At 36.7% G+C, this 21,713-nt stretch overlaps 1 protein-coding gene across 1 annotated transcript in view; it reads left to right on the top strand.

Moving 5' to 3' along the window:
- Positions 1-21,713, top strand: part of SEC23A (SEC23 homolog A, COPII coat complex component) — a 58,850-nt gene that overhangs the window by 8,621 nt on the left and 28,516 nt on the right. Inside the window, exons 6-13 of the mRNA XM_069558771.1 lie at positions 395-474; positions 1,670-1,814; positions 8,140-8,298; positions 9,698-9,813; positions 13,910-14,033; positions 16,614-16,694; positions 18,555-18,644; positions 20,277-20,383. Of these exons, the coding sequence (XP_069414872.1) occupies positions 395-474; positions 1,670-1,814; positions 8,140-8,298; positions 9,698-9,813; positions 13,910-14,033; positions 16,614-16,694; positions 18,555-18,644; positions 20,277-20,383 (902 nt within the window). The remainder of the gene's footprint in view (positions 1-394; positions 475-1,669; positions 1,815-8,139; positions 8,299-9,697; positions 9,814-13,909; positions 14,034-16,613; positions 16,695-18,554; positions 18,645-20,276; positions 20,384-21,713) is intronic.

The raw sequence follows: 21,713 nt of genomic DNA, 5'->3' as shown, positions 1-21,713 counted from the left end.
ACTGTTTATATTTTTCACCATTACATACCTGGCCCATAACAGATACTTGAAGTATATAGCTGCTGAAAGGAATAAATGAATACAAGTTAAGAATACAGACATTCAAATTACACAGTAGTTTATTTTGACTATTAGAAATGAAGTATTCTGAGCTAGTTTCCCCATCTTTGCTCACTTAGCACTTTGTACTTTGCTCTCTTATGATGTTTATTTCATTGTATTACTGTTTACCTGATAGTCTTCCCAACTGGAACTTTTGATTTCAAGGGAAGAGATTTTGTGTTCTTTATTTTTGTGTTTCTAATGTCTATGGAAGCACCTTCCATGCCATAAATAGTTAATACATCTTTGTGGGAGTAATTAAACAGACATCACAGAAATAATCTCTTTACAGGAAATGCTGGGGCTCTCTAAAGTACCAGTTACTCAAGCAACACGTGGTCCTCAGGTACAGCAGCCACCTCCTTCCAATAGGTAATAAATATGGCAAAAAGAACTTCCCAGTTTTACAGTTGATACATCTGTCTTCACCCTTAACTTGAACATAGGCCTTCAGTGATCTGATACCATTAAATATTTTTAAGAATATAAATACTGAATTGGTATACTTTTTAAAGAGTTGCGGTAACATCACATTGCTGAAATGGGTTGGTTTTTCATCATTACAATGTAAGGCGTTACTTTAGTTTTGATATGGTCTTTAAAATTTTTTTTTTAAATATTGGAGTATAGTTTTTTTTTTAACTTATGTGGGGCATTTTATTTATTTGTTTGTCTGAATGGTACTGGGTCTTTTGTCACACGGACTTCTCTCTGGTTGCTGTGAGCGGGGGTTACTCTTCCGTTTGGTGCGAGGGCTTCTCACTGCAGCGGCCTCTCCCATTGCAGAGCATACGCTCTAGGGTGTACGGGCTCAGTCGCTGTGGCACATGGGCTCCGTAGTTGAGACTCGCAGGCTCCAGAGCACAGGCCCAATAGTTGTGGCATTGGGGTTTGGTTGCTCTGCAGCATGTGGGGCCTTCCTGGATTCGGGATCAAACCTGTGTCTCCTGCATTGGCAGGCAGATTTTTTACCCCTGAGACACCAGGAAAGCCCCTGGAATGTAGTTTTGATATATTCCTGATTTCCTACTTTTAAGTTCAAAAAATTTAATTTTTGTGCTTGAGGGCAGCCAAGCAAAAATAGGTCCCCATAAGCTTTTAGTTTTGCCTTCTTAGTTTTGTGGGTAGCTTTTTCTGCTAAACTTAACTAATCAGAGGTGGTATTAGTAAAACTGAGTCGATATATCTTCTCATAATTAATTCAGTAACTCTAAAACTTACTAGATTGGTAAATGGAAGATGCAGTCCCAAAGTAATACTTGGTTTGAGTGTTTTCTTTACAGTAATTGTACACACTGAGTTTCTCAGCAGTAGACAGCATCACTTGGGAATTTACTTGAAATGCAAATTCTTGGTCACCACCCCAGACCTGCTGAAACAAAACCCTGGAACCAGCAATCTGTGTCAGTACAAACCCTCTCACCGATTCTGATATACACAAAAGTTTGAGAACCATTTGGTCTGCCTTGTATTCAGCTTCTTTTTCTGTTCTTAAGAAAGTAGACAATTTGTTTCTTAAACCTTCACCCACAAACATTTATCAATGGCTTTTTATTTTGTTTTGTAGATTCTTACAGCCAGTACAGAAGATAGACATGAATCTCACAGACCTTCTGGGAGAACTTCAGCGGGACCCCTGGCCTGTACCACAGGGAAAGAGACCTTTGCGTTCCTCTGGAGTGGCACTTTCCATAGCTGTAGGACTCCTTGAGGTAGTGACAGTAACTTTATTTTGGAATGTAAATACGTACATGTATGTATGGACTGATATGCACAAGATGATGCTGGGTGGAAAAATCAGGTCCCGGGACAGCACATACATGATTTTATTTAAAGAAGTTTGATCTGTGGTATATCCTTTTATGTGTAGAGAAGCTTCTGGAATGATGTTTACCCAAGCAGGATAAGGAGAATTTTACGAAATACAATTTGAAAATTTTAAACTTGACATATCTTAGCTTTATCTTAATAATTAGAAGAGTTTTTGTAAAAAAAAGTTTTTTTTTTTTATAAAAGTTTGAAATGTTACTAGAAAAGTTGCAAAGGACTTTTTTCTCTGAACTATTTGTGATTAAGTGATGTTCCTACTCCTTGAATACTTTAGTTGTATTTTCTATAAACTAAGATATTCTCCTACATAACCACAGTACAGCTTTTAAAATCAGATTTTAAAATATGTGAGATACATATATCAGTATATATATACATCGATGTTTTATACAATACATGACACTGATGTATTGTGGTGTTGTTCAGTTGTAAGTTGCATCTGACTCTTTGCAGCCCCATGGACTGCGGCACACCAGGCTTCCCTGTCCTTCACTATCTCCAAGAGTTTGCTCAAGTTCATATCCGTTGAATTATACAATACGTAACACAGATATATTACTGCCATCTAATTCTCAGAACTCATTCAAGTTTCATTGATTATCTCAATAATTTTTTTTTGCTTAAAAGATTTAATTCAGAGGCATGTAGTGGTTGGGCTTCCCAGGTGACACTAGTGGTAAAGAACCTGCCTGCCAATGCACAAGACATAAGGGATGTAGGTTTGACCCCTGGGTCGGGCAGATCCCCTGGAGAAGGGCATGGCAACCTTCTCCAGTGTTCTTGCCTGGAGAATTCTATGGATAGAGGAGCCTGGTGGGCTACAGTCCATGGGGTCATAAAGAGTTGGACACGACTGAAGCAACTCAGCATGCATGCACGCACCTGTAGTGATTATGTCTGTTTAGTCTCCTTCACTCGAGTACATTTCCTCAGCCTGCCTTTACTTTCATGACCTTGACATGTTGGAAGATTCAGGCCAGTATATAGAACGTCTCTCAAATTAGGTTTGCCTTGATGGTACCCTCACAATTAGATTGAGGTCTTGCATCATTGGCAGGAAGATCACAGAAGTAATGCTGTGTTCTTTTATAGCCTATCAGGTGACATGTGATTTTCATTTGCCCCATTATTAATGATGATTACTTTGATGTGTCTGGCAGAAGTCTCCACTGTAAAATTACTCTCATTTCTCTTCCCTTTATGATTAATAAACGTTAGATGGTGAGGATCTTTAAAACCGTGAAAATATCCCATTCCTCATCAAACTTTCAATTTACTCATTTATTTATTAATACCACTGTGGATTGATGATTTCCTGTTTTATATGAGTTATAATCTGTGACTTTCAGTTTTGTTTTTCTTTTAACTTTCTAGTTTGACATAATTCCAAACATATGGAAAAGTCACAAAAATCGTTCAAAGAATTCCTTTATATCTTTTAGCCAGATTCCTCAAATGTTAACATTTATTACGTTTGATTTGTCCTTCTCTCTCTAGATATTTATATAGATAGTGAAACCATTTGAAAGTCAGTTGTAAATATATCCCTTTACTTCTAAGTACTTTAGTGTGTATATCTTAATTACACAAAAACATTCCTTTTATAATGCAGTTCATTTAACAGTCATGAGATTAACATTGATAGAACACTATTTTCCACATCTTTAAACTTTATTCAGATTTCACCAGTTATCCTAATGCTAACTCTGTATTGTATTCAGTTGTCTTGTCTCTTTAGTGTCCTTTATTCTAATAGTTCCTCAGTTTTTCTTTGTGTTTTGTGACATTAATATTTTTTAAGAGTACAGTCTAGTAATTTTTTTATTTTAATTTTGAAATTTTTAATTGTAGGACAATGGCTTTATAATGTTGTGTTAGTTTAGGCTAGTTATTCTGTAGAATGACTTTCAATTTGGGTTTATCTGATCTTTTCTCATGAGTAGATTGAGCTTTTGCACTTTTGGCAGGAATATTGCAAAAAAAAATGCAAATACTTATTTGTGATCTGCTTAGTGCAGCATCTCAGGAAGTCCATGATGTGACGTTAACTTATTTTATTACTGCTGGTTTACTTAGCTTTGATCACTTGGTCAGAGTGGTTTCAACCAGGTTTCTTCAATGTAGCGTTGTATTTTTCCCATTGTAAGTATCTGTGGGGAGATTCCTTGTGTACTCATCAAACTTTTATGCAGTAGTTTTAGTGTCCATTCTTGATTCTTGCTTGATCAGTTATTATTGGGAGGGGGGCTAAATAGTGACTTTCTAATTCCATCATTTCTTCTACATTTATTGACTTTCTACTTGAGGAAGAGTGTTCTGTTCTTCATTTATGTTTATATCAGTGTGAATTCTTATTTCATCCAATGGATTATATTCCTTTACTGTCATTATTTATTTTGAAACTCAAATTGTCCAGATTTGGGCAATGGGAGCCCTTTCAAGCTGGCTCCTGGGTCCTTATTATATGTCCTCATCACTGTTTGAACATTTACTTGCTTTCTAATATAGTAAGATGTTCAAGGCTCATCTTACTTGTTCCCTGCCCTTGACCTGAAATCAGACATTTAGAAGCCCTGGTTTCTTTTAGCTCTGTTTCTTTTGGAGCATAACCATGCTTCTACTTCTGCTTTATTGACTACACCAAGGCCTTTGACTGTGTGAATAACAACAAATTGTGGAAAATTCTTAAAGAGATGAGAATACCAGACCACCTTACCTGCCTCCTGAGAAATCTGTATGCAAGTCAAGAAGCAACAGTTAGAACCAGACGTGGAACAACAAACTGCTTCCAAATTGGGAAAGGAGTGCATCAAGGCTGTAGATTGTCACCCTGCTTTTATTTAACTTATATGCAGAGTATAACATGCGAAATGCCAGGCTGGATGAAGGACAAGCTGGAATCAAGATTGCTGGGAGAAATATCAATAACCTCGGATATGCAGATGACATCACCTTTATGGCAGAAAGTGAAGAGGAACTGAAGAGCTTCTTGATAAAAGTGAAAGAGGAGAGTGAAAAAGTAGGCTTAGAACTCAATATTCAGAAAACTAAGATATGGCATCTAGTCCCATCACTTCATGGCAAATAGATGGGGAAACAATGGAAACAGGCTTTATTTTTTTGGGCTCCAAAATCACTGGAGATGGTGACTGCAGCCATGAAATTAAAAGATGCTTGCTCTTTGGAAGAAAAGCTATGACCAGCCTAGACAGCAGAGTAAAAAGCAGAGACGTTACTTTGCCAACAAAGGTCCATCTAGTCAAAGCTATGGTTTTTCCAGTAGTCATGTATGGATGTGAGAGTTGGGCTATAAAGAAAGCTGAGTGCCAAAGAACTGATGCTTTTGAACTGTGGTGTTGGAGAAGATTGGACTGCAAGAGGATCCAGCCAGTTCATCCTAAAGGAAATCAGTCCTGAATATTCATTGGAAGGACTGATGCTGAAGCTGAAGCTCCCATACTTTGGCCACCTGATGTGAAGAACTGACTCATTGGAAAAGACCCTGATGCTAGGAAAAATTGAAGGCAGGAGAAGAAGGGGATGACAGAGGATAGATGGTTGGATGCCATGACCGACTTGATGGACATGTTTGAGCAAGCTCCGGGAGTTGGTGATGGACAGGGAGTCTGGTGTACTGCAGCCCATGGGGTCACAAAGAGTTGGACACAACTGAGTGACTGAACTGATGGTTCATGTGCTCACTGTTACTAGGATGTCATTGCTTTTATGTCCTAGTGAAAAGAGCTAAGAAGCAGATATGTATAAGAAGATGATAAGTAGATATATCTATAGGTATGTTTCCCTCTCTATGCTGCTGCTGCTGCTAAGTCACTTTAGTTGTGTCCGACTCTGTGCGACCCCATAGATGGCAGCCCACCTGGCTCCCCCATCCCTGGGATTCTCCAGGCAAGAACACTGGAGTGGGTTGCCATTCCTTCTCCAATGCATGAAAGTGAAAAGTGAAAGTGAAGACTCTCAGTCATGACCCCATGGCCTGCAGCCCACCAGGCTCCTCGGTCCATGGGATTTTCCAGGCAAGAGTACTAGAGTGGGGTGCCATTGCCTTCTCTGTCTCTCTCTATAGCTATATATTTATATATATACACACATACCCGTATAATTAAGTGTATGTGTGCATATATTTACACATATATCTACATTCCCCTGAAAACATCTATGTCTATCTCTATTAAAACCATAAACACTATATATATTAAAAATCAAGATTTCTTTCAGATATATCTAATTCCAATTTAGTACCACAGGATTTATTCTGTCCTTGCCACTTTGCATATTTCTAATTCTTTCTTTGACCGTGAGAAGCTGACTGCAACTATTCAAAATATATTTACTTATTTGCTCAGTCCTAGAATACAGATAGACTAGTTTGAGAATTTTTAGCTCAGACCTCTGTGAAAAAAGCCTAGGAGTTAGGGCTCAATGTTTATTTAACGTTCTGAGGATATATGAGACAAAATACACTATACTCAAAAGTGAACTGGGTTAGTTATCCACACCCTCCCCCCGCTTCATGTGGTTATGTTTTTCATTTGTTGCACATTCTGTCCATTTCTTTTAAAAAAATCCCATTCTTGTTTTGCATGTGTATATATGTGTAGCGAAACATTAACATTCTTCCAAATCAAAGTTGTACAAAACTATATATTCGGAATATGTTAGTCCCTTTGTTGTATGAAATTTGTCTTCTAATAAATTTCTTAAGAAGATGTAAGGGTACAGAATTTCATAAACTGTCTAAACACTGTTTCTGTGGGTTTTTTTATAGTTGAAGGATAACTTGGCAGGATATAGAAAGCCTTGCTTCTCCCTTTCTTTCTGGTAGTTTTTGAAAATGATGCTCCATTGTTTTCTTGCTTTGATGATTATGAGAAGACTGACGCCAGTCTAATTCTCTTGCCCATGTAAATTATTTGATCATTTTGCTTGGAGGTCTTGAGCAATTTATCTTTATTATCTTAATAGCATTAGTAGAGTGTCTTGTGGGTAAATTTTCTCCAGTGTCTGGTGATCATTTTTTATATGTGTATTCAAAACTTTTGTTTCTATAAAGTTTTCTTGTATCATAGTTTTAAGTGTTAGTTTTTTTCATTGTTTTATCTTCCTTAAGAACTCCAATTACACATAAATTGGATCTTTGTTAGTTTTCCATTTCAGCCACTTTGTCTCTGCCCTTTTATTCTTCTTTACTTCGTTTTTATGCTCTCGGGTATTTTCTTGCTTTTCTTCAGTTTCCTTTAAGTTTTAATTTAAATCTGGCAGTTGTTCTGTGCTGGTTGCTAGCTCCCTTCTTTCTTCCCTGTACTTTTCCCCAAACTGCCCTTGCTCTGTGTGAAGGTTTTCATGGGAGATAGCTCACTGGGACTTAGTGTCTATTTTTTTCCTTATAAGTAATTCAAAGTTTAAATGTTTTTTGTGTTCTAGTCATGAAGATGTGTGGTTTGTATACTTTTATTTGTTCTTCTTTACTGATGTTTCAGCTTTACATGATTGGTATTAGATCAGCAAGATGATACCCAGGATGAAAAGAATATTTTTATTTATTAATCTAATTTAAGAAAGTCATATAAGTAATAAGTATAACTAATAAAAACATTCAAACAATATATAAGGATATATGAAAATGAAAATTAAAAGGCAGTTTTCCTTGCTCTTCCCTAGATTTGTTAAGTATGTGATTTTTAAAATTATTATTAAAGTTTATATCACTTACATTCTTTTCTGCACTTGATCTTAGCCAAAAGCCCGAGAAGTGATATATTCTTTTCTGAATGTAATGAATAAATAGCTTGAAAATGCATTCTGTATTTTTTTCAATAACTGCTTATAGAAATTTAAAAGCATTTAAAATATGATATTATTCATTTGTGGAACAAATAGAGTGCCCTGTTTTCTTCTTCTTTCCCTACTCCTTCCTGTCTGGAGGAACAACCTTGCTTATAGGGATCAGGTTTATAGATAATTTTAAAATTAGGAAAAAAAAAACAAATTAGGAAAACATGGCTATTAGAGTAGAACTTCAAAAGAAAGATATATCTTGTGTTTAAATTTTGTTTTAAACATTTGATTATTCTTGAGATATGTGTGCTTTCCTGTTGTTTAGAAAGAATATGTCAAAATTCACCATCAGAAATGTGTATCCATATGTTTCCCTTTAAACTCTTCTCATGGGTTACTTTTTCCTGATAGTGTACTTTTCCAAACACTGGTGCTCGTATCATGATGTTCATTGGTGGTCCAGCCACTCAGGGGCCTGGAATGGTTGTTGGAGATGAATTGAAGACACCCATAAGATCATGGCATGACATTGAAAAAGACAGTGCCAAATATGTCAAAAAGGGAACTAAGGTAAGTTTGATTTTTAAGTCTTTTTGCCTTATTAGAAAAATTCATTTGATGAAGGAGGAGGAATATAATTACTTGATGATAAATCCGATATCATGATGATCCTATAGCTGCCATTCAGAATTAGAGAAATAGTCTTTTTTTCCTTGATAACTTAGGGTATTTTTTTTCCTGGTTTTAAATATTTAAAAACTTAATTTTGTTGTTTAGTTGCTCAGTTGTGTCCGACTCTTTGCAACCCCATGGACTGCAGCATGCCCGGCCTCCCTGTCTATCACCAGCTCCTGGAGTTTACCCAAGCTCATGTCCATTGAGTCAGTGATGCCATCTGACCATCTCATCCTCTGTTGTCCCCTTCTTCTCCTGTCTTCAATCTTTCCCCGAATCAGGATCTTTTTTTAATGAGTCAGATCTTCGCATCAGATAGCCGAAGTATTAAAAACTTTAAAAATTTAATATTTTTAAATTAAATTTAAATATTAACTTTTTAATTAAAAACTTAATAGTGGACACCAGTAGGTGTCTCTTTAAAAATTAATCCTGGGAGAAAACCTGTGTGTCTTTTTAATATTCATGTTAAAGAATGTCTTTCCCATAAGGAAGAATTTCTTAAATTTTCCTAATTCTCATTTTCAAGAGGCTGCCCTTTAGATGTGACTATTATTCGTAATTTGAATAGTCCATCATTTTCTCATAAGTTGTTCTCTGTTCATGAAACTTCAATTTTACCTGAGTTTGTGTCAGTGCATTTTTACTACTTTTGATTCTTGACACCCTTGTATTGGTTCTGCTTGTTAATTCCCAACCATCCCCCTTTTAAAAAAATTCTCTAAAGTTTACAATATTAGCTTAGTTGTGCTGTTTTGTCTCATGTTTCTTTTTGGTAGTCATTATTCAATTTTTAGTGTGTAGTTAATAACAGATAATTTTTGTTACTATTAATGGATACTATTTTCCTGATACCTAATTTCCCTTTTGAGCTTGGAATATTTCTTAGAGCTACAAAAAAAGTTTTATATTTGTTTATCTTAACACTTTTGTTATTATCTCTCTATTTTTGATGTTACTTGGGTATAGATTTAGCCAAGAAAAAGTTCTGTGTTGATTCTTCCATTATTTTTATGTATGAAGAGCAAGATGTTCACTATGCTTTTCTTCAAGGTTAACTTGATTGAGGAGTTTAGAAAGAATAGCAGTTAAAGTAAAGAAAGTGCCAGACTTACTAGAATTTATTGTATTATTTTATGAGACATTATAGAAAGTTAAATTAGGACAGATCCCATTTAAATTATTGTGGACTCTGAACATTTCTTAGATCATCTTGATCTATTAATGGTAAAAGAGTTACAGGATGATGACGTTTGTACATTACTCTGATTTGATCTTAAAAATTCTGTTGTAGCATTTTGAAGCATTGGCTAATCGTGCTGCTACCACTGGTCATGTTATTGATATCTATGCATGTGCATTAGATCAGACAGGTCTCCTGGAGATGAAATGCTGTCCTAACCTTACTGGGTACGTATGCACATTTTTATAAGTTTTGCAATTATAAACTAATAATGAGAGTTTACGAATATAAACCAATGACAGTTTTGGAAAAAGTAACCGAGTCATCATCCTGCCACTGTAGGGCAACAGCTGTTAAGTTTTTTATACTCCTTTCAGTGATGCTCACTTTAAATTTTTTCTAAAATACAGTTAAAAAGGCACAATTTCTGTTTGAAAAGCTCATCTTGATACTCTTAAGTCATTGTTGTATTTTATTACTTTAGTGGCTTTTGTGAAATTTAATTAACATACCGTAAAATTTACCCATTGAAAGCATAGAATTTATTTTACTTTCTTTTGGCTGTGCCGCATGGTATGCGGCATGTGGATCTTAGTTCCCCGACCAGGGATTAAACCGGTGCCCTCTGCATTGGGAGCACAGAGTCTTCACCACTGGACAGCCATGGACGTCCCTAAGCATATAACTTACTTTTTTTTACTATATTCTGTCACCATAATTTAGCTTTAGGACATCTACATTATCCCCGCAAGAGACTCTACGCATTAGCAGTCACTCTCTATTTCTCCTTCCTTGCCCTCCCCTTTCAGCCTGGACAACCACTGAACTACTTTCTGTCTCTATAGATTTGCCTGTTCTTGACATTGGGGGAAGCCATTTTGTCCTTCACCATTAAGAATAACGTTAGCTGTGGGTTTTGTAGATGCTTTTATCAGGTTGAATATGCTTTTATCCCTAGTTTGTTGGATTTTACTTTGAGTGAGATGGGAAGTCATTAGTGAGTTTTCAGGAGAGGAGTGATACGATTTGACTAAATATTTTTAAAGGGTCATTTATTTCAGTTGTCTTCAGCAGTGAGATACAGGAATAGCAAGTGGTGGTATCACAGGTGGTGAGACATGGTTGGATTTGGGATATATTTACAAGGTAGAAGATTTGCTGATAGGTTGGATCTGGGGTTTGAGAAAAGCAAATGAGTCTAGAAGGATTGTGCTGTTCTTTATTGAAATGGATACGACTGGGAGGAACAGTTGGGGAGAAGATTAGGAGTTCAGTTCTGAACGTGTTTGGTTTAATATGCCAGTAGACATCCATTGGAGGAATTGAGTAGGCAGTTGGATATTAGAACCTGGTAGGCAGATGATAGGTCTGGATTTATATCTGTAGATATAAATGTGGGAGTTGCCAGAATATTACATGTTTTTGTAAAGTAGTAAAAGTGGATGAGATTATAAGATTGTGTAATTTATCACTGTGAAGGTCATTGGTGACTTTCCTAAGAGCATTGAAAGTTGACTTAGAATGAATAAGAAAAGGAACAGGAGAGGGGATTGTGAGCAGCTGGTATAGACCAGAACTTCTCAGACTTCCATTTCACATTTACACGTCAGAAGGATATCTTGGTAAAACGCAGATTCTGGGTTTAGTATGGATAGGATGGGACTTAAAATTCTGCTTTTCAAACAAGACCCCTTGGTGATGCTAATGTTGATGGATCAAGGGCCACACTGACTAGGAAGGGTATAGACAGCTCTTGCCTAAAAGTTTGTTGTAAAAGGGAGCAGATAATAGGGTGCAGTATATGTTGCCAGTAATTTAGGATGCTTAACTAGGTGTAGTGATAACGTAGATCATTATAGGTGGTATGTTTACAAAAGTAGAAAATCTGAAAGAATGTACATGCCGAGTGTAAAATCAGTATGTTAGGTTGTCAAGACTTCTAAATCAGGGTCAGTGTACAAGCTCCAATTATATTTTTGTATACCAGTAACAAATACAGTAGACCCTTGAACACCATGAATTTGAACTGCACAGGTCCACTTATATGTAGATATTTTTTCAGTGAATAGACACTGAATTACTACACCATCCTTAGTTGGTTGAATTTGGGGATGTGGAACCTGGATACAAAGGGGTAACTAAAAAGTTTTACATAGATTTTTGACTAGAGCATAAGGGTCTGTGTCCCAACTCTGGGTTGTTCAAGAGTCAGCAATAAAGAGCGAACAAAATTTAACAACATACAATCTATGATAGCATCAGAGATGATATAAATTAGGACTTTAGCAACATCAAAAATAAAATTACTGTTGGGTACTTCTCTGGTAGTTCAGTAGCTAAGACTCCATACTTCCAATGTAAGGGGTCTGATTTCAATCCCTGGTCCTGGAACCAGATCCTGCGTGCCTCAGTGAAGACCTGGCACAGCCAAATAAATAAATAAATACAATCTCATTAAAAAAATTACCATTGATTAATTATACCACATCAGTTTTATTCTTTTGCCTAATTTAATTTTTGATTGTTTTTATCATTTAAAACTGCTCAAAATGTTGTTATTATTTAAAATCTATAAAAATGTTTATAAATGTTTGTACTCATGTTGTTTAGTGACTTCACTTTCCCTTAATTTGCATTTTTTCCTACTTTGCATTTTTTACTCACATCCTGGAAATAGATTTATACAGTTGACTCTTGAACAATTTGAGGATTAGAGGAACTGACCCTTTGCATAGTGGAAAGTCTGAATATAATTTATAGCTGGCCCTTCGTTATCTGTGGTTCTTCCATATTTGCAGTTCTGCATTCTCAGATTCAACCCTCAGTGGACAGTATGGTTCTGTGTATTACTACTGAAAAAAAAAAACAAAACCACACATGTAAGTGAACGCATGTAATTCAAAACCTGTGTTGTTTAAGGATCAATTGTATATTACTCCACTGTGTGGATATACTGTATTTTATTTGGCTAGTTCAACAGATGATCATCTGGATTATTTCTAATCTTTCATTACTGTAAAAATACTGAAGTGAATAGACTTGTGCCTATATTTTGCTTTTTGGTTTTGTTTGCCCAGTCATCTTTGGGATGGATTCCTAATAGTGTGTTTGCTGGATTAAAGAGAACATACATATTTAATTTTGTTGTATATTGTCACATTCCCTTGCGTTGGGGTTGCACCATTTTCCATTCCCATCAGCAATTATGAAAGTGCCTACTTTTCCCACAATCTCCTCAACAGAATACATTGTCAGACTGCTTTGCTGATTTATTAGGGTGGAAATGGCATCTCAGATAGTTTCTATTTGACAATTAATGTTTTTTTAAAACAAATTTACAGAAGTACATGGTTATGGAAAAAAAATTAACAGTATTTAAGTGCATAAAGTGAAAATGCTCCCACATATCCCTGTATTCTCATTACTGTGTATAATACTGTTAAGTTTGCTGTGACACACAGAGACAAATACATGTGTATACACATACACATGTAGACGTTTGTTTTTAAAAATGAGAATGCCTGCCATTAACTCAGCTGTCTTCACTAGCAGGGAGAACTGGGTAACTGGGGTAGGAGAGACACATATGTTCAGTTCAGTTCAGTCACACAGTCGTGTCCGACTCTTTGTGACTCCATGAACCAGAGCACGCCAGCCCTCCCTGTCCATCACCAACTCCTGGAGTCCATCCAAACTCATGTCCATCAAGTCGGTGATGCCATCCAAGCATCTCTTCCTGTCATCCCCTCTCCTCCTGCCCTCAATCTTTCCCAGCATCAAGGTCTTTTCAAATGTGTCAGCTCTCCACATCAGGTGGCCAAAGGATTGGAGTTTCAGCTTCAACATCAGTCCTTCCAATGAACACCCAGGACTGATCTCCTTTAGGATGGACTGGTTGGATCTCCTTGCAGTTCAGGGGACTCTCAAGAGTCTTCTCCAACACCACAGTTCAAAAGCATCAATTCTTTGGTGCTCAGCTTTCCTTATAGTCCAGCTCTCACATCGAACACATGTTACTGTGTACCTATTTTTACTTTCTGAATTTTGTAATGTATGATGTATAACCTATTTAAAAAAGATTTTTGAAAAATTACTGAGGACAAATACAAGTGTTAGGGGCACTCAGGTACCCTCAGAATTGAGATTATTTGTGGGGTAGGAATATTTTCATATAATTGAGTTTTTAAAATTAATGTTAATAAACACATTTTAGGAAATATCTTTAAAATGTTGTTAGTAGTATTGAGAAATAATTTGCTTTTCTGGTTTTACCACATGGACCCAAGTACTGGCATCACATTGTCTCTTGTTCTTTTCATGCAGAGGATACATGGTAATGGGCGACTCTTTCAACACTTCTTTATTCAAGCAGACCTTTCAAAGAGTTTTTACCAAAGATATGCATGGGCAGTTTAAGATGGGCTTTGGTGGTACATTAGAAATAAAGGTAAGAGCTAAAACTTGACATGTGTGGTATGTTACCAAGAGAGAAATTTGTAGGCTTGATCATAATTTTAAAATACCATCAGTCAAATTCCATATATACTTTAAAAATAGTGGTTATTTTATATTGAAACCTGGAGTTAGAGATTTTATTCACTGTAATACTGTTCATTATTAAACATATAATGAAATTTTACTTGAGTATCCACAGATAATTGTTAAAACAAGAAAAAATCATGTAAGCAAAATTTCCTTTGACTCCATTTTTTGTTTACATAGGGTTTAACTTTTTAAGGCTAGGTATACCTTGTTTTATTGTGCTTTGCAGGTACTATGTTTTTTACAAGTTGAGGATTTGTAGCAGCCCTGTGTGGAGCAAGTCTGTTAGCACCATTTTCCCACCAGCATTTGCTTATTTTATATCTCTGTCACATTTTGGTTATTCTCACAATATTTGAAACCTTTACATTATTATTGCATTTGTCATCTGTGATTTTTGATGTTACCATTAATACCATAATTGTTTTGGGGCACCATGGACCATGCCCATTTAAGAGAGTGAACTTAATCAGAAAATGTATATGTTCTGATCACTCCATCTGTCTCTTTCCCTCTTCTCAGGCCTTCCCATTCCCTGAGACACAATAATATTTTAAATTAGGTCAATTAATAACCATACAGTGGCCTCTAAAGGGTTCAAGTGAAAGAAAGAGTCCCACATCTCTCACTTTAAATCAAAAGCTTACTGAGGAAGCATGTCAAAAGCCAAGACAGGCCAAAAGCTAGGCTTCTTGGCACCAAACATTTAGCCAAGTTATGAAGGCAAAGGAAAAGTTCTTGAAGGAAATTAAAAGTACATGAATGATAGCAAAAAGAAAGTGAAATAGCCTGATTGTGGATATTTTTAGTGTCCTGGGTAGAGGATAAAACCTGCTATAACATTCCCTTAGGCCAAATCCTAACCTCGAGCAGGCCCTAACTCTCTTCAATTCTTGGGAGGCTGAGAGAGGTGAGGAAGGTGCAGAGGAAAAATCTGAAGCTAGCACAGAGTCGGTTCATAAGGTTTAAGGAAAGTATGAAAGTGCAAGGGAAGCAGCAAGTGGTGATGTAGAAGCTGCAGGAAAATTATCCAGAAGATCTAGCTAAGATAGTTAATGAAGGTAGTTAATTAAAACAAGTTTTCAATGTAGGTGAAATGCTATTCTGCTGGAAGAAAATGCCATTGAGAACTTTCATAGCTAGAGAGAAGTCAGTGTCTGGCTTCAAAGGACAGTCTTGACTCTTGTTAGGGGCTAATGCAGTTGGTGACTGTAAATTGAATTAAGGCTCATTTACCATTTCTGAAAATCCTTGGACCCTTAAGAATCTTCTCTCCATGCTCTTTAAGTGGAACAGCATAGTCTGGATGACAGCATATCTGTTTACTGCATGTTTGCTGAATATTTTGAACCCACTGTTGAGACCTGCTTCTCAAAAAAAAAAAAAAGGTTCTCTTTTAAATACTACTGCTCACTGAAAATGCACCTGGTACTCCAAGAGCTCTGATACAGATGGACAGTGAGATTCATGTTGTTTTCATGCCTGCTAACCCAGTATCCGTTATGCAGCCATGGATCAGGGAGTAATTTCAACTTTCAAGTCCTATTTGTTAGGAAATATGTTTCATAAGGTCATGGCTGCCATTCATTTGATGAATCTTGGCAGAGAATTCACCATTCTAGATGCCATTAAGAACATATGTGATTTGTGGAAAGAGGTAAAAAATATCAGCCTTAACGGGCATTTGAAAGAAGTTTCAAGCCTCATGGGTCTCTGAGGGGTTCAAGACTTCAGTGGAGGAAGTAATTATAGATATAGTGGAAACAACTAGGGAACTAGAATTAGCAGTGGGGAATTAGAGCTAACTAGAATTAGAGCCTGGGGACTTCTCAGGTGGTCCAGTGGCTGAGACTGTGCTGCCAATGCAGGGGGCCTAGGTTCCATCCCTGGTCAGGGAACTAGATCCCACATGCCGCAAATATGAGTTCGTATGTTGCAACTGAAAGAAGCCACGTGCCACAACTAAAAGATCCTACATGCTGCAGTAAAGATCAAAGATCCTGTGTGCTGCAACTAGGACCTGGTGCAGCGAAATAAATAAATACTTAAATGAAGCCTGAAGATGTGACTGAATTGCCACAGTCTCATGATGAAACTTGAATGGAGAGGAGTTTCTTCTTCAGAAAGAGCAAAGAAAGTGGGGTTTCTTGAAATAGAATCTACTGGTGAAAATACTGTATAGATTGTTGAAATGACCACAAAGGATTTAAAGTATTATATTAACTTAGTTGATGAAGCAGTGACAGAGTTTGAGAGGACTCACTCCAATTTTGAAAGCGGTTCAATTAATGGATAAAATGCTGTCCAACAGTGTTGCATTCTACAGAGAAATTGCTTGTGAAAAGAAGAGTCATTTGATGTAGCAAACTTCATTGTTGTCTTATTTTAAGAAATTGCCACATGTATCCAGAAAGCTCTCATTCAAACAGATGCCGATGTGGAGCCCACCAACATGGAGGGCTGACTGTATATTCTTATTTTGCAGACCTCAAGGGAAATAAAGATTTCAGGAGCTATTGGACCCTGTGTCTCTCTCAATTCTAAAGGACCCTGTGTGTCTGAAAATGTAAGTCACGACCTTTTTTTCTAAAAAAGAAAATCATTAATTCTCAGGGCAGATCCAATAGAGACCTGGGGTGGCAGTATGTAGCATTCCTTTCAAAATGACTGTGTGGGTGCTTTTCAGTAAAACGTGCTTCAGCTCCCATTGGTATACCTCTGTCTGTGGTTGTTCTTTCCACATACTACTTTTCCCATCCGTCCCTAAATTAGAACTTTTGCACTGTCACTAGTCTTCTATTTTTCATGCCTAAGTTATTCCTTGCCCATTGTGCCTGGGGGGAAAAAAGCAACTATTATGATTTGGAAAGTTGGAGATTTCTGAAAGTCAAAATTAATCCCCCCATTTTTTTCATTAGAGATTCCATTGGAGTAATTAAAGATTTTGAAAGTGAAAGTCACTCAGTTGTGTCTGACTCTTTGCAACCCCATGGACTATATAGTCCATGGAATTCTCCAGGCCAGAATACTGGAGTGGGTAGCCTTTCCCTTCTCCAAGGGATCTTCCCAACCCAGGGTTCTAACGCAGATCTCCCACATTGCAGGCAAATTCTTTACCAGCTAAGCCACAAGCTGAATTAATTCCTTTCTTTACTATTATTCTATCTAGGAGATGTATAACGTGCTTTGAAATGGTAGACTCATATAGCTGTGAAGAAAATGATGCGATAAAATATAAAGTGTGCAATCATCTTTGAAATGACACTTTAAAAATTAGTTAAGTATATAAAAATTTATATCTAAGATGTTTTCTTGGAAATTAGACTGCTTAAATTACACAGTTCTGATCCAAAGAACCTGTATTCATATAGGCGTATGTTAAATCACTATCTCTTTAAGTGGATTAAATCATTGGATAGAAGGTTAATGTTAGTTGTAATTACTTCATTAAATTGAGTACACTGTTAATGTCTACAATATGAGGAACTTATGCTAATACTTTTATAATTTACTTAGCAAGGATTTGAATTAATTTTATTTGTGTGAAAACTGCTTAATTTTATTTCATGGCATATTTATACGATCTTAAAAAAATCATACATTTGACATTTATTGAATTAGTTAGAAACCTGAAGTGAATTTTTTTTCACTGGTATTTTTTTCTACGTTTCCACCTTTATATATATATGGCATATGTGTGTGTGTGTGTGTGTGTGTGTGTGTGTGTATAAATAGGTAAGTGTTAGTCGCTCAGTCATGCCCGACTCTTTGCGACCCCATGGACTGTAGCACACCAGGCTCCTGTGTCCATGAGATTTTCCAGGCAAGGATACTGGAGTGAGTTGCCATTTCCTTCTCCAGGGGATCTTCCCAACCCAGTGATCGAACCCAGGTCTCCTGCACTGCAGGCAGATTCTTTACCAAGTCAGCTACAAAGGAAGCCCATATATATATATATAGTGGTAAATTGGAGAAGGCAATGGCAACCCACTCCAGTACTCTTGCCTGGAAAATCCCATGGGTGGAGGAGCCTGGTAGGCTGCAGTCCATGGGGTCGCTAAGAGTCGGACACGACTGAGCGACTTCATTTTCACTTTTCACTTTCATACATTGGGGAAGGCAATGGCAACCCACCCCAGTGTTCTTGCCTGGAGAATCCCAGGGACGGGGGAGCCTGGTGGGCTGCCATCTATGGGGTCGCACAGAGTCGGACACGACTGAAGCGACTTAGCGGCAGCAGCAGCAGCAATGGTAAATTCCCACCCCAGTACTCTTGCCTGGAGAATCCCATGGACAGAGGAGTCTGGCAGGCTACAGTCCATGGGGTCGCAAGAGTCGGACTCGACTTATTGACTAAACCACCACCACCACCACCAGAGATAAATTGTATTCTCTAGCCTTCAAATATGCTGTTTTATTTTTACAGGAGATAGGAACAGGTGGCACTTGTCAGTGGAAGATATGTGGACTCAGTCCCACTACAACCTTAGCCATATATTTTGAAGTTGTCAATCAGGTATGACTTTTATATTTGAATTTGGAAATGTATATTTGAAAACATAATTTAGGCCATGAGTATTTCCAGAGCTATGACCAAAAGATCATTCTGTTTTGAAATTTTTCTTTGTCATTTTCTATTTCTCAAGGCTACACTCCTTGGTGAGAGGACATACTATATAATAAGAGACATCAGGGAGAGCTGCAAATACCCAACCTCTTTGGGGAACCCAGCTTTTAGTCTTTTGTTTTAAAACTGTAGCATAAATAAAATCTTAAATTCTGTTCTAGTTATGCATTTTTGTAGGTAGGTATCTAGTTCCTCCTAGGTGTTGCAAGGTATATACTGATATATGAGTCCTTTTGAAAGAAAGTTTAAGATATCAAAATTTATAGAAAAAGATTGGAAGGTAAAAGATGGCAATATTTGGAAAGATATTTTGTTCTGCTGCAGGAGAACATTATCATATTAAGGAATGATATAACGTATAAATATTGATATACCAGTAGTTATGGGGCATAAAATGAACTATGAAGTATTAGTAGTGAGCCTGCCTAAAATAGATGCAGTAATTTTTTTTTAACTATTAAAATTTGTGAAAAAGATAGTGGCTCTTATTGATAGACAGTAACAACAACCACAAAGCAAGAATGTCTATTATCAAAGGGCATGAAGAAAGTTTCCCTTTTGACCGTCTTGTTTCTTTCTGAGGATTATTATCATATATTACTGTTGGTCTCTTCTCATTAATGGTTTTCTGTTGGTCATCTGTTCATCATGTGATTATCTTCCTAAAATTTCTGTTTTCATCTTATGTACCTAGGGGAGGAGAACTTAGCTCAAGTTCTCTTTCTTTTATTGAATTGTAGTCAATTTAAAATGTTGTGTTAGTTTCAGGTCTATAGCAAAGTTATACATATATATTTTTCTATTCTTTTTCAGATTCTTTTCCCTTATAGGTTATTTCAAAATATTGAGTATAGTTCCCTGTGCTCTACAGTAGGTCCTTGTTGGTTATCTGTTTTATATATAGTAGTGTGTCTATGTTAATCCCCAAATCCTAATCCCCCACCCCAACCTTCCCCTTTGGTAACCATAAATTTGTTTTCTATGTCTGTGAATTTATTTCTGTTTTGTAAATAAGTTCATTTGTATCTTTTTTTTAGATTCTACATATAAATGATATCATATGATATACATGTTTCTCTGTCTCTCTTACTTAGTATGATTATATCTCAGTCCATCCATATTGCTGTAAAAGGCATTATTTCATTCTTTTCTATGTTAGTTCCATTTCTTTTTATCCAGTTACTGTTAGGCAGAATTGCCTCACATATTCTTTTTTTTAATCTTTTAATTTCTTTATGCTTCTCCCTTCATTTTGCTTTTTCATGTTTCTCTGAATTATATATTACTTGAAATTGGTTTACTAGCTTGACTCAATCCCGTCTTATCCTTCATAATTTTTCTCCTCTCCCCAATATATTTCTCTTTCATGTGGCAAATCACCATTGTTCTGTATGCCCTTGAAATAAGCATCCTCCTGATAGATTTTAGAATGAATTGTTAGTGCTAGGATATGCAATCCATGAGTATATGACAACACTGTAATAGACTTTGCTTAGATTCTGCTCTTTTATTTTTATGCAGCATAATGCTCCAATTCCTCAAGGAGGGCGTGGTGCAATCCAGTTTGTGACTCAGTATCAGCATTCAAGTGGGCAGAGACGTATACGGGTGACCACCATTGCTAGGAAGTAAGTTTTATTTGTTAGAGATTTAATTTATGTGTCGTGCTCCCAAAACTGGCTTCCTATTTTGAATGACATTTTGGAGTAAAGTTAGTCTGGAAAGAATTCTTAGATGAGGTGAGTCTAGATGTGAACAGGCTTTTGGTCTATTTTGTTTGTCTTGGACTTGATTGTCTGGGTAGGAAGTGTTCGTCAGTATAAACTTAACCTGATCTAGATATGGTTTAGAAAATGCACACTGAAGGAAATAGCTCTCCTTTTATTGAAATGTACTTAAATTCCAGCTTCATTTCTGAAAACCATGAGACTATTTTGGTGAGTGATGGACACAGCCTAATGTTTCAACAGAGTGTTGTGTTAGATGGCCTGTTAAATAGTAGAGGGCAGTATGTAGAGAGATGAGATATATTGTCCTGCTATAACTTTGCTCTGACTTAAAATCCTTGAATGAATGTTAAGGGAATATATTATTCTTTTGAAGAAAACGTGCCAATTGAGCTTTCCTTTATGTTTGTTCAGATTTCATGCTATAAATTTTGAAGTATTGATTCTTGGCAAATAGGTCAATTTATTTATGCCCCCTCAACATATACACTGGAGAAGGAAATGGCAACCCACACCAGTGTTCTTGCCTGGAGAATCCCAGGGACAGAGGAGCCTGGTGGGCTGCTGTCTATGGGGTTGCACAGAGTTGGACACGACTGAAGTGACTTAGCAACATGTACACATCCCACCCCCACATGCATGTATAACTTAATTTGGAATTCAAAATATTTGCTTAAGGAAACAACTGAGCTTGTCAAATTGAGGGATACTTGACAAAGCCATTGGCTTAGACACAACAAAAATGTCTTAGAAGGCAAAGAAACTGTTAGTGACTTGTCCAAATTAAAGGAGACGAAAGAGATGTTACAACTAAAGCCAGTATGCAATCCTGGATAAAATCCTGTCCGGAAAATTTTTGCTATAGGGACATTGTTGAGACAGTTGGGGCAATTTGAATTTGATCTACATATCGGATAATAATATTTTATCTTTTTTTTCCCTTTAACCAAGGACTTTATTGTTTGAATATTTGCAACTATTATTCTATACTCAAATTTTAATTTGTTACAAAAGTCTATATTCCATATTGCTAGGTCACTTCACTTTCCATTTTATGCCAAATTTCCATCAAGAACTATTTCCCCAAATCCTAGTCTCCAGATTGTGTGGTGGTGGTGGTGTTCATTTGCTAAGTTGTGTCCGACTCTTTGTGATGCCATGGACAATAGCCTGCCTGGTTCTTCTGTCCATGAGATTTCCCAGACAAGAATACTGGAGTTATATCGGTGTT

The sequence above is a fragment of the Ovis canadensis genome, chromosome 18 (genome assembly GCF_042477335.2).
Source record: "Ovis canadensis isolate MfBH-ARS-UI-01 breed Bighorn chromosome 18, ARS-UI_OviCan_v2, whole genome shotgun sequence".
Lineage (NCBI taxonomy): Eukaryota > Metazoa > Chordata > Mammalia > Artiodactyla > Bovidae > Ovis > Ovis canadensis.
The sequence above is the reverse complement of the archived record's forward strand: the minus strand, read 5'-3'. Positions and strand labels throughout refer to the sequence as shown.